This window comes from Hirundo rustica, chromosome 13 (assembly GCF_015227805.2).
Source record: "Hirundo rustica isolate bHirRus1 chromosome 13, bHirRus1.pri.v3, whole genome shotgun sequence".
Classification (NCBI taxonomy): Eukaryota; Metazoa; Chordata; class Aves; order Passeriformes; family Hirundinidae; genus Hirundo; species Hirundo rustica.
The window spans coordinates 10,863,332-10,882,716 of record NC_053462.1 but is presented as its reverse complement, the minus strand read 5'-3'; the positions used below and the strand labels follow the sequence as shown (position 1 = coordinate 10,882,716).

Genomic DNA, 19,385 nt, shown 5'->3' with positions numbered 1-19,385 from the left:
TTTGAAAAGATGCGTTTACTTGAAGCAGCTTAGTGAACTTCAATATTTCAATAATTGTATGCTACACACTTACAAAAGATTCATTTGAGAGTTTTTCTCTTTGTATTTCCTACATTTCCTAAAAGACCAAATAAAGAGTAGCAGTAGTAAGTTCACATGTAGTATTAAATCAATGTTTTTTCCCCCACAGCTGTTTCCTTTCTGAATAGTTATAACAACACTCAGCATTAAAGAATTTCAGTTTAGACATTATACCTATCAAAAACCTCATATTATGTTCTCAGATTGCCTGCTGTAATATGTTTCATTTCATTTCATTATTTTGAACATTTTTGTCTGATTAATAAGAAGGTTTTGTAAACAGCTTCTTATGTCATTAACGGTGGACAGTTGGTTGACATTAGCTACTGTTTCCACTAAGACTCAATGAGATTGCAAAGGGAATAAAGTGATTAAAGGGTTCAAGTTCTATACATGATATAAGCATCTAATTACATTTGCTTGTTGCTATATGAAATCATACACAGTGGTAATAATAGAATTGTAAAGCTGCAACCACACCTATTCAAACTGATCTTACAGAACTGTGTAACAATCTCTTAGCCTGGGCAAAAAGATACTAGTTATTTTGGCAAAAAAGGTGCCAAGGTATTTTTCCCCTATGTTTTGTGTATATAATATACACAAATACAGTTTGTGAATGTCACACAATGAACATGCCATAGTCACCTTTTTGTAGGATCCACACCTTTGAGTCACTATTTTTAAACGAGTTTATCTTCTTGGGACGATAATTCAGACAACTATTCAATTTTCTGTTTCTGTCAGAAACAGAAATGGTGGTTCTTCTTAGCTGTGAAAGCTTCTAGAAAAAGAGAAGGAAAAGGTTAATGTTCTTTTCACTCGCCCAAGTTTTACACTAATGTAGCTTCGGGCATTGCTGTGGGATCACTTACCCTTTCCACCGCGTTAGAAGTCCAATTCGGACTTGCCATCGAACTCTTGCTGTGCGGGCTGGAAAAGCCACCACTTGACTTCTTGGAGCAGTCAAGGATTGTGCTCCACACGGTGTCCGAGTAGCGGCCTCCTCCAAGCCCGAAGCACTGTCCCATGAGCGGCCTGGCTCCCCAGTCCTGGCGGGGCACCCCGGGCCCGGCTCGGCCCCTCGGCCCGCGCTGTGGGCGGCACTGAGGGACGGGGCGCGCCCGGGGCGCTACAAAGCGCTCCCAGCTGCGGCGGGGCGGAGCGGGGTCACGGCCGGCAGGTGACAGCCCCCCTGTGACCCGACCCCGGCCCGGGGCGGCGACCCTTAAATAGCGAGAGGGCAGAGCCGCCCGCCCCGGAGCACAGGGGGCGCTGCCGTCGGTTCGGGTCGCCTCAGGGCTGGCCGCAGCGCCCGGTGCCTTGTTGGTCCCGCCGGACATGGAACCTGTGAGTACCTTCCGGGCAGGCGGCTTCGAGACCTCGGGGTTATGTGGTGTTGGGCTGGGGGAAGCCGCCCTGGAGCCTCGGGGCTGGGCTGGCGGCTGGAAGGGCGTCTTGCGGGAGGCCGCCCGCTCCCGAGCTCCTGAGGGGACCGCGCCCTGCGGCCTCCCCCGCTCCCCGCCGGCCGCACGTGGCAGCGCCGCGAAGCCGAGGAGGCTTCGTGAGGCGGCGGGGATGGAGCGGCCCCGGCCCCGGGACAGCGGCTGCGGGCTGCGGCGCCTCACGGGGAACTGCCCCTGCCCGAGCCCCAGGAAGGACGGGGCGGCTTTTGGCCTTAGCTTTTTGACTTGATTTTGTGTGCGTGTGTTTTTGCTTTTTTTCGTAACTGCCAGAGGGCAGGATTTTTTGCCTGTTCTATTAGCAAGCTTGGGCGTTGAGCATTTAGGTGATGGTTAATTGCTACCTTGTAAAGGTTTTGATAGCAGCCAGGGAAGTGTTTTTGTGGTCATAACTTACTGAAATATACATGTATGTTTACAAGATCACTGAGAAATTGACAGCAGTATTGCAGCATCATCCGAAGCCTCCTGGAAGACCCTCTGGTTTCATTTTGCTCACTCTGCTATTTAGGGCAAGTTCTCAAATTTAGCTTTGATTCTTGAGCTTTCAGTGCGTTACACAAACTACATTTTTGTGTCATGCGAGTTAACTTTTTACAGTCAATTTCTTCCTCCATTCAAACATACTGTCTTGGGTTTTGGCTTTGCCTTTTGTTTTTCAACGACCAAGAGGCTGGAACACGGTAGAGCACTTCAGAGCAAGCATTTTTGTAATGCTCGTTACATACAGGTGAATGTGACTGTTTCTCGTGTATAAAGGTGTCTACAAAAAGGCAGCTCTAAAGGATGTGCACAAATGCATTAATACCTTTTTTTCCTTTACATCCTAATACATTTGCTCATAGAATGTTCTCTGCAATTCTTCTTGTGGCCAAATTGAGGGTAATGCATTACCTTCAAAAAAATGAGCTGCTTATCTGTGAAATAGATTGTCTTAATTATACCATTTCATTTGATGTGTGTTTCCATTGGACAGTTCTTCAATTGCTCTATGTTTGCTTTGAAGGAGAATTTTGAAATAGTGTTTTCTTTAATCTTTCAGGGATGCTGGAGCTTCTACTGAAAAAAAAGAGGAAAAAAAGCCTGTTCCTCTCACTCCTTTATAGCCTCATATGAATAAAGGAGTGGATAAAAGATATTTAATCAGCAGTTGGTGTGTATAATGGCTGTTCTCATTCTAGGTGGTTTTTTTTTCCATTCTTTGTTATTTTTAAACCCTTGCAATTAGACAAAGAGTGATGGTATTAATTCCAGTTGGGATAGCAAACAAAAAATACAAACATGCGCAGGATTTAATGACTTTAGGTAACAGAGCAGTCTGAGAGCCATATGTGTAGACTTTACAGCTGGACAAGAACCTATGACAGATAAATCCCAGAATTCCGTTGTTCAAGATCAGAATGCCAAAGATAGCTTTGGAACCCTTCAATGAAGGGAATTCTTAGGTGGGGAAGAAGACTGGATGTAAGTTTTGAGCATTTTGTGAATGCCACAGACCATTCCAAATATGTGACCAACTTGCTAGTGCAGAAAGTTTTGTTTGAGGGAAGGCAAAAGCAGAAGGCTGCAAAACCAGGTTCTCAAATTAGAAATGGTGTTTGCCTGGACAACCTTGAGTCTGTTACCTTCTGTATTATATAATTACTTTAATTTTTTCTCATCGTGTACCTTTCCATCTCACATAAAAGGATAATGCTGACTTACTGGGGATCTTTGGTTTGTCTTTTGCCCTCTGTAATGGGGTAATCAGATAATCATACTGTTAGACATAAAACTGAATTGCGGTGCACACATACATGCAAGTGCTTTGCCATTTCTTAATGGGAAATTTCAGTTTTGCAATCAGTTTTGTGGGGGTTTTTTTCAATATGTATTTTGATGTTGTTTTTCACACAAGCAAAGAACTTCAGTAAAACTCATAGAACCATGCTCCTTGGGAATATGATAGGATTCAAAGGGCAGAGCCTGTTGAAGGAACAACACACATTGGATCTTCATTTCACTGGGCTTATTGGTAACAAAAACCAGACTACTAAAAGGATAACTGGGGAGAGAGCAGACTTCTGTTTGTAAATGGATTTTGTAGCTGTTTGCTGACAACTTGTTTGAGAAATCTCTATTCCTGAGCTCTTTACCCTTTTGCATTGGCCCCCATCTGTTCTTGTCCTTCCTATCTCCCTTCAAATCTGTCACCTAAGTATGTTTCTTGTCCTGTGTTCCCCAGGGAGGGGGGGAACTTGCAGAAGGAATTTATTTTAATTTATTTTTCTTCTTCTACATCGTCTGAATGTTTTGAATACGTTGTGTAAAGGCATTCATTCTCCTCTTTGTTCTGGTACCTGTTGTTAACACTGGCCACTTCCTTCAGCTAGTAGAAGTATTTTGATTAAAATTTATGTTCAGTTGTAGCATACCCTGCAGTCCAGAGCTTCTGCAGTCTACTCCTTTATAAATGTTTATGACTTAACCCTTGCTGTACCATTGTGGTGAGGGAGCAGTCATTTTCCCACACAGGGGAGAGAGGGAGGAAGGTGCACACTGATGATTCAGAGGTGTGAAGCACTGGCAGGACCTGCACATGAAACCCCTGGTGTCTTACAAACAAGTTTTTCTAAGATCACAGAGGGAACTGGGCCAGGGGCTTGGATGCATGTGTTCAGCTTACATCTAACAAACACTTTCAGTGCAAAGCACTCAATTATGTTTGCATTTCTTTCATTCTAGTCCAGAAAAGTGTCTTGTCACTCAGAATATTGATTCTCACAGTTGGTCTTTTATTCTTCTTAGTATGCAGAGAATTTTTTAATATACACTTCTGTGCCCATTTTTTAAGTACAAGCATATTTATAAATACATGTATCACTATTTTGGAATAGACTATTAGTAGATGATGATGTAATTAAGTTTTTTTTGGTCTATTCCACATTGCTTCATACTTCCAAAGTCAATTCTTACAACATGACTGGAAACAAATGCTGCTTCCTAGTGAAAAGTAATGTATGATACATGAAGTGTCAGGCAATTCATCAGGAGTAAGGAGGAGATGGCCTTAAGGCAAACAGTTTGCTCTTTAGAATATAATGGTTACTTAACCCTTTAACTCAGTGAGCACATGTATGAAGAACAAACAGAAGGAAAAAAAGATTCTCAAAAAGAAGTAGTAATTCTGTCTTGAAATGACGTTCTTGTATATGAATATTAGCCCATCAGTGCTGATATTTATGAGCGATTTATTTAAATTATAAAAGCTGGATCTGAATTTGTTTCTTGTGAACTGTGGATAGTTAGTTCAAGTGTTTTTAACATTATTAGTGGCATGTTCCCCAAATGAAAAGTAGTTGCAGGCATGTTAATATCTTTCTGCCCTAGTCCAACCTTGATTATTCTATTGCTTTTAATAAGAGCTGCAATAATTGAATTACTTTCAGTGTGATTTGTTGCAGAGGTGGAAACCTAAAGTGTATTTTTTAAACTGTTTAGAGAAATACTGATGCTCAGCTTGAATCCTAACCTACTGGAAAGCAAATTGAAAGTAGTTTTAGGGAGTGCAGATTTCAAGCCTTTCCCTTGCCTTAGTTTTTACTGCTTTACCTTTTTTTTTTTTTTTTTTTTTTTTTTTTTAATGAAAAGCCACACACAAACTGGAAATTTGAACATATTTTGCACAAGAGCAACAAATGAAATTGCCTAGATACCTGCCTTCAAATCCACAAAATAAATCTTGTGAAGAATAGGGGTAAGTCTTACTCTAAGAGCTGTGACCATTTGCTGTTTATAGCCACGGATTCTTTGACCTGCAATAGTATACAAAGAATCTTTGATGTGCTTCGCATCTACTATTATTATTTTGAGATAAAATAGATTTTGCCTTTTATGTGAAGGGGCATGCATTTTTATTTGCTGATGGCTTTCAGCTGCTGTTTAACTACTGGTAGGGTCAGTATGTGCTTCTAGGAATCGCTGTTTATTTTGTTGCATTTTTTTTCCTTTGGTACGATATTTACAGAGGAAAAATATTTTTAACAATGTTATTCTTTGCATGGCTGCTGTTTTTATTTTAAAGTAGCTGGTTTAGACTCAGACTGAACAAAGTACTTAAACACATGTGCAACTTTAAGCCTGGGGACTATTCACAAACTTAGAAGTTGCATGCAAATTTATGTCCCTGGGGCCAGATCAGACCCAGAGAAAGAGTTGTGCAGTTTGCTGTATGGGTTTTGGATTAGAAATCCTGTTGATTTAAGGCCTAAATAGTCTGTTTGGCTTAAGGGGCAGTTAATGGGTATTCTCATTATAAGAGGGCAAAGCAGTGTCCTGGGTCTGCGACGTGAACATGAAACTGTTAAAAACTTTTTGTTGTGTCATTTTAGGTATGGGACCACAGCATGGTATGAAAAAAGGAATGTTGTCTGATGCTGACTCTTAACTTCTAATTCCTGTCTTTGAAAAGATACAAGGATGAATTTGCTTAATTGTCACTGAGAGCCCTCTGTCTGTGCTTTAGTTAAAGTTTCTGGAAGTTTGTGTTATATTTTTTCTTTCCTTCTAACCCCCCAAAAAACCTAGAGCAATCACTTAAAAAAGGTTCAGCACAAAGCCCTCAGTTACTCCTGAAGGGGTTAATGCAGCAAAGCTCTTGGAGACATCTGGCAGAAGCTGTGGGTGTTGGGTGTGGCAGATCCCAGGGCCGTACCAGTCTCTACAAGGGAGCTGTCATCCTCCTTGATTTATCCTTCCCTAATGTCACGGGGTATGGATGTTGAAACTGTGGCTAGAATGTGAAATACGAAAAACATGAAGATTATGATTTAGTGTCTGGGGAGGCTCATTGTTGGCCTCTGTTCACAAGTTGTAAGCATTGGAGGTAGCTTGACACAGGTTACAAAATCTGGTATGTAGCACAAAAAAAAAAAGGCAAGAATATTTTAGCGTTTGGAACTCCTACATGTGTTAGTGCACAAAAATGAGTGACGGCAACAATTAAATCAAAGACTGCAATGATGATATATTACATTGGAAGCACATTGAAGGTGCTTGTAAATAACATTTAAATAAATGTACTTTCTGGTTCTTCATTTGCAAATAAATATAACAGGAAGAGTAGATGAAAAAATAAGGAATTAACTGTCTTCAGTAAAGACAGTAGTGATAAATAACTGATAAATTAATAGAGCTCAAATCTAAGAAAACTGTTCATGGTTTGGCATCTTTTTCAATCTGACGTTGACTAGAAGCTAAGTTTTAGTATAAATTTACATGCAGTTTTTTCATAATTACATTGATTTTGTTCTTTACTTTCTTCTATCCCGACACAGTTAAATATTCTATAATTACAGTTGGATCAAAGTGAATACCGTGGATTTTTTGTCAAAGTATCCCCATATAATGAATGTTGACTACTGAAATGAGTTTATTGCATGAAATTGTTTTGTTTTACTTTCTTAAAGCGTAATGATGAATAAGACTGTGCTTTCATGATAGTAAAATACAGATGTCTTAATCATAGAAGCTGTTAATACTTAAGTATCAACTAATCATATCTAGTGTGTAAATTATTTTCTGATACAGCATGATATATATAAAGTCTCATGGGTGAACTTCTATTCTTTTGGACATATATGTATTATTTGGTTGGATGATAATTCCATTATTATCAATAAAAGTAGTGTATTTTGAATCAAACTGCTCTACAATTCAGTTTCTGAAACAGCATTTTCTTGAAAAATACCTAGGAGCTTAATGTAATGCCTATGCTTTAATAAGCATAATTAATGTAATATGTAATTTAGCCAGTTGATGCAAAATTCATAACAAAGAAGCTCCAGATTGGGAAATGCATTTTGGTAGATTCAGGTATGAATGACCAAAGGAGTAAAGGGTATTTGTGATGAGGAGCAAAAACAGTGCTAAATTTCTATTGAGGTAAAAATGAATTAGGTTTTTAAAATATTATGTGTAACATATAAAACAATATGTTGTTTAAAGCCATATTTATGTTTTTTCCCTTTTGTTGTTGTAGTTTGGATTTTTTTGTCATCTGATTTGTTGAGTTTGCAGTTATTTTAAAGGACAGACGTTATATTGTGCTGTTAATGAGGTACTTTAAATTGGTTGGGTGTTTGCCAGAGACAGTTCCTCACACTGACAGCTGGGAAGTTGTTTTCATCTTAGTGCATCTGGATGTATGAGAAAAATGCTACAGATCAGTTTATACACTCAGGAATATCTGTGAAACTACTGGTTTTAGACGTGATTTATCAAATGCATTAAGAAATTTGCAGGATTTTCTGAGGTTTGTAGTAGGTTTGTTTTGAAATGTTGGTGACATTGTATTCCCTTAGAAGTTCCATAGCTGGAATTGTACTGGGATTCCACATTAACCTACTTCAAAGTAGGAAGTAGCTGCATTTCTGATACTTTTGTACATTGGAGTCTGTCTTGGCATTGCTTTATATTAACTTTGCACAGATTTAGGTGATAACAGCTGATGCAATGGAAGCTGAGGGGCAATGAAGACTTAGGTATCAAATATGTATTACTCAGTGGATTATCTTTCTGAATATCTCTACAGTCTGAATCTTGTTTGGATTACCAGGTCATTTTATTTCAGTTACAGCATTGGGATCGTTGTATAATCTTATCTTTGCCTTCTCATGTTGTCATGGAGGTCCATCTGAGCTGATCAGCCTGATGTCTGGAATAGTGGAATATGGAACCAGTAAGATTTTGTTAGAACAATGTACTGGTAATAATAATAATAAAAAAATAAAAAAAGTAGGATCACAATATCATAGGTATTCTCTCTCAAAATAATGTATGTTTGGACTAGTCAGGACATCTGGAGCAAATTTGAAGCCAGAGAAAATGGCTCAGCTATTCAAGGCTAAATGAAAAATAAAAAAGGCAACATGGATTCATTATATATGCATAAACCAAGAAATGAACAAAGTGATGAGCTGTAAGATCAGGCGATGATGTGCTAATAAATAATGTCAACCTACCCAGCAGCTCTCATAAACATAGTATGTTTATATAAACATAAAGATCAGCATTTTTCAGAAACAAAAGCCTTAGTTTTGGTATCCTGCTGTCTGCATGAAAGGAAAAGCTTTGAGAAACCCTGTACCAGCAGAGTCTTCCTTTGGTGTCTCCACAGTTGTGCGTATGAGTGGCACTACTGTGTATCAGACACAAATTGTTTGTGTCTTGTCATGGTCAGTCAGTTGCCCTTTTTAATGTCCAAAGAGTTTTCCTGGTAAATACAGGTATGGGTTTTTAACAGGCAGGCTGTTTTGCATCATGCCTACCTGCAAAAATGAGATCAGCTGTTTTTCCACTTATGGATGCCTTCATTTAGGAGATATGTTGAAACAAGCTAAAAGTTGTCTTAGAGAGAAGGATCACTCCAAGTAGGTACAGAAAGTCCATGGGCTCATGGTTTGAAAGGCCCTTTTAATTATAGGAGAGGATCTAGGTACACACAGAAATTCAAATATGCTGGAAGTTGGTTTTCCAAGTCTTTGGATATTTTCAAAATGACATATTTCCAAATTGAGTACACCACTTGAGGAAGTTTAATTCATTTATTAAGAGCTTGGTTTCAGATTATGAGAAATGCATTTTTACATCGTCTTTCACGGAATTGTGTTTGTTTATTTAGTCTACTCACTGCCTTACAAACTGGTAATGAAGAATCCACAGACCTAAAGTGAGGATGTCTTAATTCTTATACCTATCTTCATACAGATATTAAAACTTCAGAAGAATGACAGCTGAACTTTTCATTTGCAAAAATATTGCACACGTCTCTGAATCTTGCTCTACTTAGCAAAGCATCTTTATTTGTGCAAGGAAGGTAGAATTTTTTTTTAGAACACAGGTTTTTCTAATGCAAATCCCATTCAAGACCATGAGTATTATTGCTGGCTGTGAATAAGCTTTCGATCATTTGAGTCTTAAGAAATTAATCCTGTTTGGTTTATTCATCCTTTTTATAAAGAGACTATTTGAATCACATGCTTAATTTGGAACATCCAGGTTTGGGGTTTTTTTCTCATAATGATGCTAAAAACAACTTGTTTTGTTGTTGTTTAGAGTACATCTGTGGGAAAGTATACAGGAAAGTATAGTATATAGCCTACTTCAAGTCTAAACATGATTGCTAACGTATATAGCGTGAAATGAAACACCTTCAAGATTTGAATCTAACCTGGCCGTCAGTTGCCACATTACAATAATCTAAAATCCATAGACCTTCCTTGGGCCAGTAACTGTTATAATCCAGAATTTGCTGTGAATTTAAGCTGAGCCTATTATATTTGTTTTTTAGGGGGTTTTGTATTTTAAGATACAGCTTAACCATGACTGAGAATTCTGCATTTTAGGGAATAAAATTTCAAGCAATAACATTTTAAACTTAAGAGCAGGCTTTTGGGATCTTCTGGTGAGCCATGATGTTCATGACCTCTATGATAAATAAGATTCAGGTTGGAAACTACTTACTCAAACTGGAATTGTTCTTCCATTAAATCAGGGAAATTACTCCTTTGAGTAGGTGTTCAGCAGTGTGGATAAGAGATTCACAATCTGTCTGAAAAACCACGTGCATATTTTCCAAGAGTGTTACACATTAGCTTCTGTTCCTTCAAGCAGTTGCTTTTTCTGTAGCTAAATCCTCCTTGGTTTAAAGGTGATAGTCTTTGCTTTCTGTCCTAAATATTACGTAGGAGTTCTGTCAGCTGTTAAAAAGCTCTCACCCTCCACCCAGATGTAGCTGTATTTCAATGAAGAGGGAAATGATCCTTGTGTATCTCTTTCCTCACTTGCCACGGAGGCGGGCGGGGGGGGTAATGAATTGCTTGTAGAGGAGTTTGCAGTGCTTACATGAAGTGTGCCGCTACGGAAGTTTGAAGTTATTTACTTTCAAGATTAATAGTTCTTTAAGAGATGGGTTAAACATTCTAGCTAATATGCAAGACATTAGGTCTCTAAAAAGTCATTGTACATACCATTTGAAACAGTGTAACCCCTCCCTCCATCTTAAGTTTATAGCAATAATAAGCGTTGCAGATGCTTTTCCTGGGAATTAAGGACCAGCTGGGGTAAACAGACCTCAAACTATCTTCTTAGCCGGTCATTAATCTTCAGGGAAAGACTTTGCTTTGATCATTATTGCTAAAATATGCCTAGTGCAGCCTGGGCTTACATGCCAGTAAAAGCAAAGTAGTACTTTGCCAAATCATGAATATTCTTTTGTTTGTCAAGTAGCCCTATGTCTTGGACTCATTTTTAATGTGTGTAAACATGCTTGTGTATATGTGTGTGCACACAAACAGACATGAGGGCATGAGTTTCCCAGTTAAATTACTCATTCTGCATTTATAATGCTATAAATGAAGTGGGGTGTCTGACTCAATGTTGTTGTATCAATCAGCTTTTCAGTTAGCTTTGCTTTGTCTTTTTTTTTTTTTTTTTTTTTTTTTTTTTTTTTTTTTTTGTGAAGTCTTGGATCTTTGATTTTGAAAATTGTTAAGAAAAACTTTGCCCATTTTTGTCCTTATGAAGACCCAGTTTACATTACCCCAGGGTATCTCACTGAGGACCAGAAAGAATCAGCAACTGTGCAGCATAATCCACCCCAGCTTGGCCTTTCCTGGTGCAGGTTGATTGAGAGTTGTGTTGATGTTCAAAATTAAATAGCTGACAATTGTAAAACTAATTTTTTCATGTCTTTTTGGAAGGGTCTTGTTGCTGTGCAGTGTGTCTAGTAAATAATCACAGAAGTCGGCTGTGGTACAGTTTCAGAAGTCGGCTGTGGTACAGTATTTCTGTACACAGATCAGAGAGCAGAAAGTCCAGCAGGCAGTCTTCCTGAACTTCCAGGCTTTAGATTTCCTGAAATGTGGGAAATACAGAAGTCTGAGATTGGAGGTGCCATGAATCACTTTGCTTTCCTGATGAGCTTGCCATGTGTTATGTGTTAGGCAGTGTCTTCTAGTCAAGAGCTAACAAGAAAACAATGTGCACTTCAGATATTTGCTGCTTTTTGCAAAATGACCTGTATTACTTGTATATACACTTCGTCAGCTTAAGCCTGGATTAAGAAAGATATTCAGTGCTTGCAGTATTGAAATGTAAAGTTTCACTAGAGACAGCAATTCTTTGTGAATTCCTACAAACATCCCTGAATTTAAGAAAATACTGGTATTTGTTGAAGGAAGAAAATTCCCGTCTTCTGTAGTAAACTGTGCTTTTGGGGATGGGGGGGTATTCTTTATTTTTTCTTGTGTTGTCTGTCAGAAGTAGAGGTTGTGTGGTGCCCTGTTGCATGAGGCATCAGGCGCTGTAGGAACATAAAAGAAGGTGGATGGAGTTGACAATTGAATTGTATTGAATAGATCCAGAAGAAGGGAGCTGTTTCACAACCTGTGTCCTTTGCCCTAAAAGACTTTTGGATCTTCCCCACTACCGCCAATGTTGATTTTCTTTGTTCTGTGTTCCCTAAGGGGAATCATCAAAGTAGCAAGAGAAGGAAATCATTCTTATATCTTCTTGCCAAGAGCATTTTCCCTATTTTACTATAAATGAGCACTGTGGAGGAAGTGGAGCGGGGGAAAAATAATTCTGCAGACCTTAAACACCCTGAGCAAAATCTCAGCTGTTGCAGAGTGTGAAACTTATGGCTGCGTTTGAGAGCCCTGATGGACCTTCTTGCAAGAATCAAGCAGCTGGAATGAAGGCTCCTGCTGGTAGAGGGCTGGGTATAATCAATTACTGTATCTGATCAAAGATAAAAGTATATTATATACAGCATATGTAATGTGAACTAAGAATTTTTTTCCTATGCTTAAGCCATATATTTTAAATTACAAGAATTCACCTCTGTGATACAGTACAATGAGCTTCAATGGGCAGAAACCCATTGTACTTCATTTGCTCCCCAGTGCAGTTGCCCATGCAATTTTTCATTATTGTATGAGAAGAATATTTCAGAAAAGCAGTCGATACAGTTGCTTGATCTTGGGTCTTGGTATCATTTTTTTTTTTTTTTTTCACAATCCCCTCTCCCAAAAGTACAAAGCAATAAATAGCTAGGCATGGTGCTCTGTAAAAATAGGTTTTTGACCTCTCCATTTATTGGTATACCTTTAACCTTGCAGGTTTCTGACAGTCTCTGCTTGGTCCCGCTTTACACTCTGTAAAAAGAGACGTTACTGTTAGTGTAGCAGCAGTACAATGTTACTTTATTTTCTGAACAGTTTTTAAACTGTTTCTCATATATCACGGGAGTCTTTAATTAAAGTTATTGGTTGCAATTTATCTCTTCGTATTTCAGTTCAGGCTGATTACTTTCTGTTTAAAAATTTGTTTCTGCTGTGCAGTGTCGATGTGCAGGCTGCTAGTATTTAAGTTAAGTAACTTCTCTGCCTCTATAGACACTTCAACTACAGTAGGTAAGTAAATCCAAGTGTGAAATTTAAAATCATTACAAAAGCTACATTATTATTGTGTAGCTCATTCCCATCATCCCATGAACTTACTTTGCTTTTCTTGTTAGTAGACATCCCTAGATGTCTCAAGCCCGACGAGTCACTTGAGAATTCCTGTCTGTTTTCCTGTGCTGCAGGAAAACTGCCTGCATGTTCCCCAGTTTCCACAGAACCATTGCCAGCATTTTTCTTTTGCTTCCTAGCAACTGCCAGTTTGGCAAAAATGAATGTGTGGGACCTGGAACTTTCTAAACTGCAGGAGATGCAGAAACAAGGGTCTGTTTGTATTGCATGGATGTGTTTTATAGTACTTGAATAGCAAAGAGGTGTCAGTGTCACCAGCCTGCCAGCAAGATAGATCAAGGAATAAATTTTCAGGGCAAAAGATATCCCATCTCTGTAAGAAGTGTTTGTAGAAGTGAGCAAAGGCAGCACGGAGAAACCACGACTATGCAATGTGTGATACCATTTCTGTGTTTGACTAATGGCCTTCAGCCTGGGACAGTGTGCTCTCACTGCAGTCAGGAGCAGGGATGCAAATTTAACAGGGATGGCTTTAAAGAACTGAGTTATTCGGAGTTTTCAGATAGTCATGGCAAGATAATCTTGTCACTATAAATCTGCCTGCTCACTTGAATTTTGCAGTCCACACTCAGCTTTGTGCATCTTCCACTACATTATTTTTGGTTTAAACTTAGTCTGAGTATTGTTGACATTCACTGCCAGTCCCATGGAACACAGTGTGCCTGTGTGAAAGCTCTCACACCTCTGCCTCATCCCTCACTCTAGTGAGGGAAGCCTGTGTTATCATTGTGGTCCTTGCCCTAGTTTTCATTTCTAGAAGGTGGTTATTCCTCCATCCTTAAAATTGCATAGATCAGACTCTTTTTGATCAAGCTACTCCCTATTGCTTGTTTAAAAGAAAAAAAAAAAAAAAAAAAGAAAAAACCCAAACAGTACAAAAACACCCCCAAACATTTGGGATTTTGTTCTCTGCATTCATCTTCTCTACTTGCCTGATCTGCAGACATTCTTCTGCATAGTATTTCTGGTAGGAACTGGGAAGCAACTTGCTCTGCACTGAGAATTCGTAACTAAATGTTCTTTTTTAGTATTTTGCATCTTCAAGCACATTTGAATTCTAACATTTGAAGCACTTGATTATTTTTTTCAGAATGTTGGAAACAAGTTATCCCCTGGCTGAGATCTTATACAAAGCATTTCAGCCTGCAGCAAGTTTTTCTGTTTAATCTGGAGTTTTAGTAAACCCTCAAAAAATCAGGTTTATAATCGAAGTGACAGCACAACCCTAATTGTAGCACTACTGGCATACCTCCACAACCAAAAGCATACATTGCTGCCATTTTTAAGAATAAAATAAAGCTCCAGTATGTTAGGCAGTGGACTTTATGCATCATACAGTTGTCTGCAATTTTAGAGAAATCTGAAAATTCCAATTTGTTGCATTGAGGATGAACTATCTACAACTGGCATAAGGCAGTGATTCAGTTGGAGGCAGTGATACTGTGTAGATTACTCTGAGATGACAGAGTGGCATAATAAATTTTAAAAGTGCTTGTAACATGTTGGGAGTTTGTTTTCTCAGGTGGAATAGCTGTATATGTTTGATATGTTTTGGGGGCTTTTTCTGTGTACAATAATACTGAAAGTGTCTTCCAGTCACATTTTGTACTAGGAAAGATCTTTTCAGTTTAAAAAAAAAAGGGGAGGGGAGAGGGGCAGCTTTCTTAACCACATTTCATGCACAGCTTATCCTTTCTGTGAGTAGTTGAAGAAAAGTAAAGATGCTCTGTAATCTTACATCAGACCTGAGCTGCTGGGTGGTCCCAAGGACACGACATTCTGCCAGTCAGATTTTGCATTGTATAGTGACAGATTTGGGTGAGGAGAATGGACCGGTGTCATCTCTTCTCATGCATGTCTCATGATACTTGTTAGCATAAGAATGTGCAATTCTTTATATAATCACCTGTAATTCTCTGTGGTGTAACACATCCAGCCTTGGGACTCCAGGTCCTTGGCAGGCACAGAATTGCACATTATATACTGCCTGTTATTTTCAGTTGTCAGGAGTGACAAGCAGAGCAGAGTATCAAAACAGTCATATCTTAACAAATGGGGGGAAGAAAAAGTACTTTGTAATGTCTTGTATTCAGCTCAACAGCCAGAAGTCATGCCTGTGAGGACAATTTAGGGATCTCTGCTAACAGTTCTCAATTAGCTGAGGCCTAACCAGGCCAGAAAAAACACCTTGTCAGGACTACTGACCTTTCCCTGTCACTGTAAACGTTCTTTGCCTCTGCCAGCAAAGCTTCTCCTGCCACTGGTTCAGTGTGAAGAGCACGGTGCAGGCACTCCTAGCGCTGAAGGTGCCTTTGCTCCCACCTGTGCTCCCACCAGCACAGGTCTAGTGGAGCTGGCTTTGTTCAGGCTGTAGGTGCATGACAGGTGTCCACTGCACAGTTGCTGGAATTTGCAGATCTCCATGCCGTGCCCCAACCCTCCATCCTGTTTTTCCAGAGATGTGCCAGGGGCACAAAGGTACAGTACTGTGTTAGCAGTTGGACACCCCTCCTCCCTGTGACAGAAGGGAAGCTGATGTTGAGTGTTTGTAGATGATAAATGGTGACCCTGTCTTGGAAGAGTCTCTTCTGGCCCAGACCAAGGTCTGCCTGTGCAAAGAGAAACTTAAATTGCAGACACTATTGCTTGTACTGCTTTTGTTGTAGGAACTGATAAACATTTTGTCATTTAACATCTGTTAATCTAAGACCCTGCAAGTGTCCTCTTAAAAGGGCACATAAATGACAACATAAATTAATGTGCATAGCACTTCAGGTAAATGTACATATATTTAATACTTTAATTGCACAGTTATGAATTTAATATTGCATTGCTTAACGTTCTTGATAGTTATGCAGTAAGAGTTGTGCCCCTCAGATCAAATAGCTTCTTATTTACACCACAGTCCCCATGGGAGCTGTTCAAGCCATATTTGGTTTTCCCTTGAGGAGTAAATGGGGGACACACATCACAGAAATGACTGTAAACATAGAAGTCTGCATCACTTCCACCAGCAGTTCACACTGGTGTTATCTCTGACACTCAAGCTTTCTGTAACCATCATGCAACATCATGAGTAATAATCTGTTGCTAACACACTGTCCATCAGAAATGTTTACTCACAGAGTGACAGCTAACACATCTGGACTACATACCATGTTTGATCTGAAATACCAGACTCACTCTGCTGTAACAATGACAAAAGCATGCCATGGCTTTGCAGTTCAAAGCATTTAATATGAGGACTGTGTAATGTCTGATTTAATTTAAATATTTATAAAAGTATTGGCTATTCTAAAATACATATTAACAAATGTTGTCTAAAAAAATATTACAGTTTTTACCATCTCTCATAAGTGCATTTTTATGGTGTAATTGTTACTACATAGTTAGAAAAGCCTTTTTTGAACTGGGTTTTCTAAGTGTACTGTTTAGTGAATGTGCTGTAAAGTAGAGCATAAAATATACATAATGTAATCTTAGTGCTTCTAGTAGAGGTCTTGTGTCAAAGCATTCAGTTTTGAAGCCCAGGTATGCCCATTGTCACCAAAGCTGTATTGATGTAAATCAGGGATAGGAATGGCTGCATCCCATGCTGTATTGCAGTGAAGGCTTTTCAGACACAGACTAAATCTTTAGCAGTTGTAGAGGGGGACTCTGTAGACAGCTCTTACCACCTGGGTGCCTTCCCTTGGGGAATACTGCATCCATCCTCTGCTGTGTGCATTTCCAGGAGACTTTAGCACCCAAAAGGGAAGGGCAGTTTAGCCCCAGCCTGCCTCAGTTCCTCTTACTACAGGTCCAGAGCAGTTCACTTTACCAGTGAAAATAAGAGAAAATGTTTGCCCTCAAGCCTGTTAAGTGGATAAGCTAACCCTGACCATTTCCCCTGTTCATACCCCTAGTACAGTCAGAGTTGCAGGTGCATTTTCCTCTGGGAAGGAACCATAACCTGTATCTTTCCAGCCATAACCTGTATCTTTTCCAGTAGACTATTGTTGCACCTACAGGATACAGGTGTAATACTTGACTGTGTATACAAAACCGAGCTCACAATCTAATAAGATTTATATTTGAAGAAATTTTAGCACCTAATGAAAAGATCATCATTTCAGATCAAGTCATTCAGTAAACTGTTTCCTAGGACACAATGGCTTTGTTTTCTTCCAAAAATCAAAACCATTTATGTGCTTCAAGCTGAGCATTTGTGTAACTTACCCTTATTAAAAGTCAAAAGGAATAGGTTTTCCTTTTAGATTCCTCATGAAGTTTTCTCTCAAGAAAAGTTTTTACTAAAAAATGAAAAAAAGGTCCTAAAGTAGATATTTGTTTTCAAAATTTAAGTGGAGGAGATAACAGTAGGGAAATAGCAACAACTGGCATGGAACAAGATGGGAGATAATGACTATTTCTCTGGATCAACTTTAGCAGGATACTGATGATGGGGTGGTTTTTTTTGTAGTCTGAAGAAGTCTGAGATACAGATGTTACTTATTTAAGGTGAAAAATCAAATAGTACTTGGTGGTTTATTTAGAATGATGCTGTAAGGCAAGAAGAAGCACTCTTGCATGTCACATGAAAACAAAAGACCAAATAGGCATTTCATGACTGGAAAAATGAGTACTAAAAGGGCTTATTAGGCAGAAAAAGTAGTTATGCAGAATTTTCTCTCAATTCTTCCTTTAATGATCATCCTCCTTGCTAGAGGAGCTCCACCTTTAGACAAAAATAATCATGAAAATACTGTAATTTATATAAAATTATCCCTTGAATCTACTGTTCTTCATAAGCCTAAGCATGTTGTTTTGCAATTATTATTCATTCTAAGAGGAAAGGATATTTGGTGGGGTTTTTTCCTTTGGTCTTTTACACCCCAGGGGAAGAGCCTGTTTGAGTATTTTTACAGCATTCATGGGTTTACAAGGTGCACAGGAAATATTACGTTACAGAGAAAAAATAAAAAGTAATTTTGGTATCTAATGGAAATTAGAGCTTTTCTTTTAAAGTGATTCTGAATTATTAAATACCAAAGAAGATAGTTCAAAATTAAGCAATGGTGTGTAGGTATTGCCTGGAAGGACCAGATTCATGTCACAGGCTGAAATGAGATCCTTGGAAAACCAGAGCATTTTTCTTATAGAAAGAAAACCCTTTTTCCTATAGAGCCTTGAAGCAGTGTCATGGGTTTCCTAACTGTCGTCACGATTGCTCTGGCAGGAACTGTCAACCTATGTGTTTTCTTCTGATTAGTAAATAGAAGAGGTTTCTAGAGTGAAAGCAACTGAACTTGTGAATCCTTCTGCGTCAGAGAAGCAGTTGCACTCTAGGTTGTCTGCAGGTGAACTCTTTCTAGAAATTTCACTTCTTAATTGCTGTCTTAAGGTCTTGTAGTTCTGAAATTGTAGATGACTGCATGTTTTGTACTTTCTCTGGTTTGTGCAAGGAGAGATCTGTGAGAAAAGCCAAAAACACAGTGAGCACTTTGACCTTGAAGTTCCTGTTTCTGAATTTGCAACATGAAAACAGAGCACTGCCACAGCATTTTGATGACCTCTTAATTGCTTTCTGCACGTTATAGTGGTTAAAGTAATGAAGAAGCTGAGAGATGCTGTCTTTTATTTCTCTGCACAGAAGGTAGTCCTTAGTTTGTACTCAGCTGTTCATTTTATAAGTAGATAGAACTAGGTATGTGTTAAAGGCCTACATTTGATAAATGTAGTAAACTTAAAACTAGCCTTGAGAAAATGACTGAATTCCCTGGGCTAACAAGAGTCCTCTTGTTTATGTTTTAATATATTGCATTGGACAGTTTTTATTTTAAAGCCAGCTGTCACAACCTGATGTTTCACAGCCTTCACTGTTGGAACACGCGTGAGTTCTGGCATCAGTCTACGTGGAATATCTGTTTGAACAAATGCAGTATCAGGGCATGCCAACTATGGCCAGTTGCATTTAGTTAGAGCAGTTGCTGAATGTACCTGAAGGGTCAGGAGGGAGTGAAGTCAATTTTGGCATCTCTCTAATAATACTTTGACTTCAAAACTTGTACCTCATCATGTATGTGAGGAGGAAAAATACTTTTCTCTCAAATATGAGATAGCTTGCTTGGCTGTGGAACCAGCATAACTGTGAGGACTCAGTTTGCACTCGGGTCATGAAGGATGCTGCAAAGGCTTAAATGAAATGCAAGTCAGACTGAAATGCTGATTCCCTAAGACCACTGTAAAAGCCCCCAAACCATCATCTGCTTCCTGAGTTGTTTCCTTC

General features: G+C 38.9%; 1 protein-coding gene across 2 annotated transcripts in view; it reads left to right on the top strand.

Annotated features, from left to right (window-relative positions):
* The first annotated feature begins 1,345 nt into the window (after positions 1 to 1,345).
* The window catches only part of BNC1 (basonuclin zinc finger protein 1), a 74,271-nt gene continuing 56,231 nt past the window's right edge, over positions 1,346 to 19,385 (top strand). The window contains exon 1 of one of the 2 annotated variants that reach the window (XM_040077667.2): positions 1,346 to 1,431. Coding sequence is in view for 1 of the 2 variants with exons in the window: in XM_040077665.2 (XP_039933599.1) it covers positions 1,423 to 1,431 (9 nt within the window). In the remaining variant the exon portion in view is untranslated. The remainder of the gene's footprint in view (positions 1,432 to 19,385) is intronic. The other variant, XM_040077665.2, reaches the window with a different exon arrangement.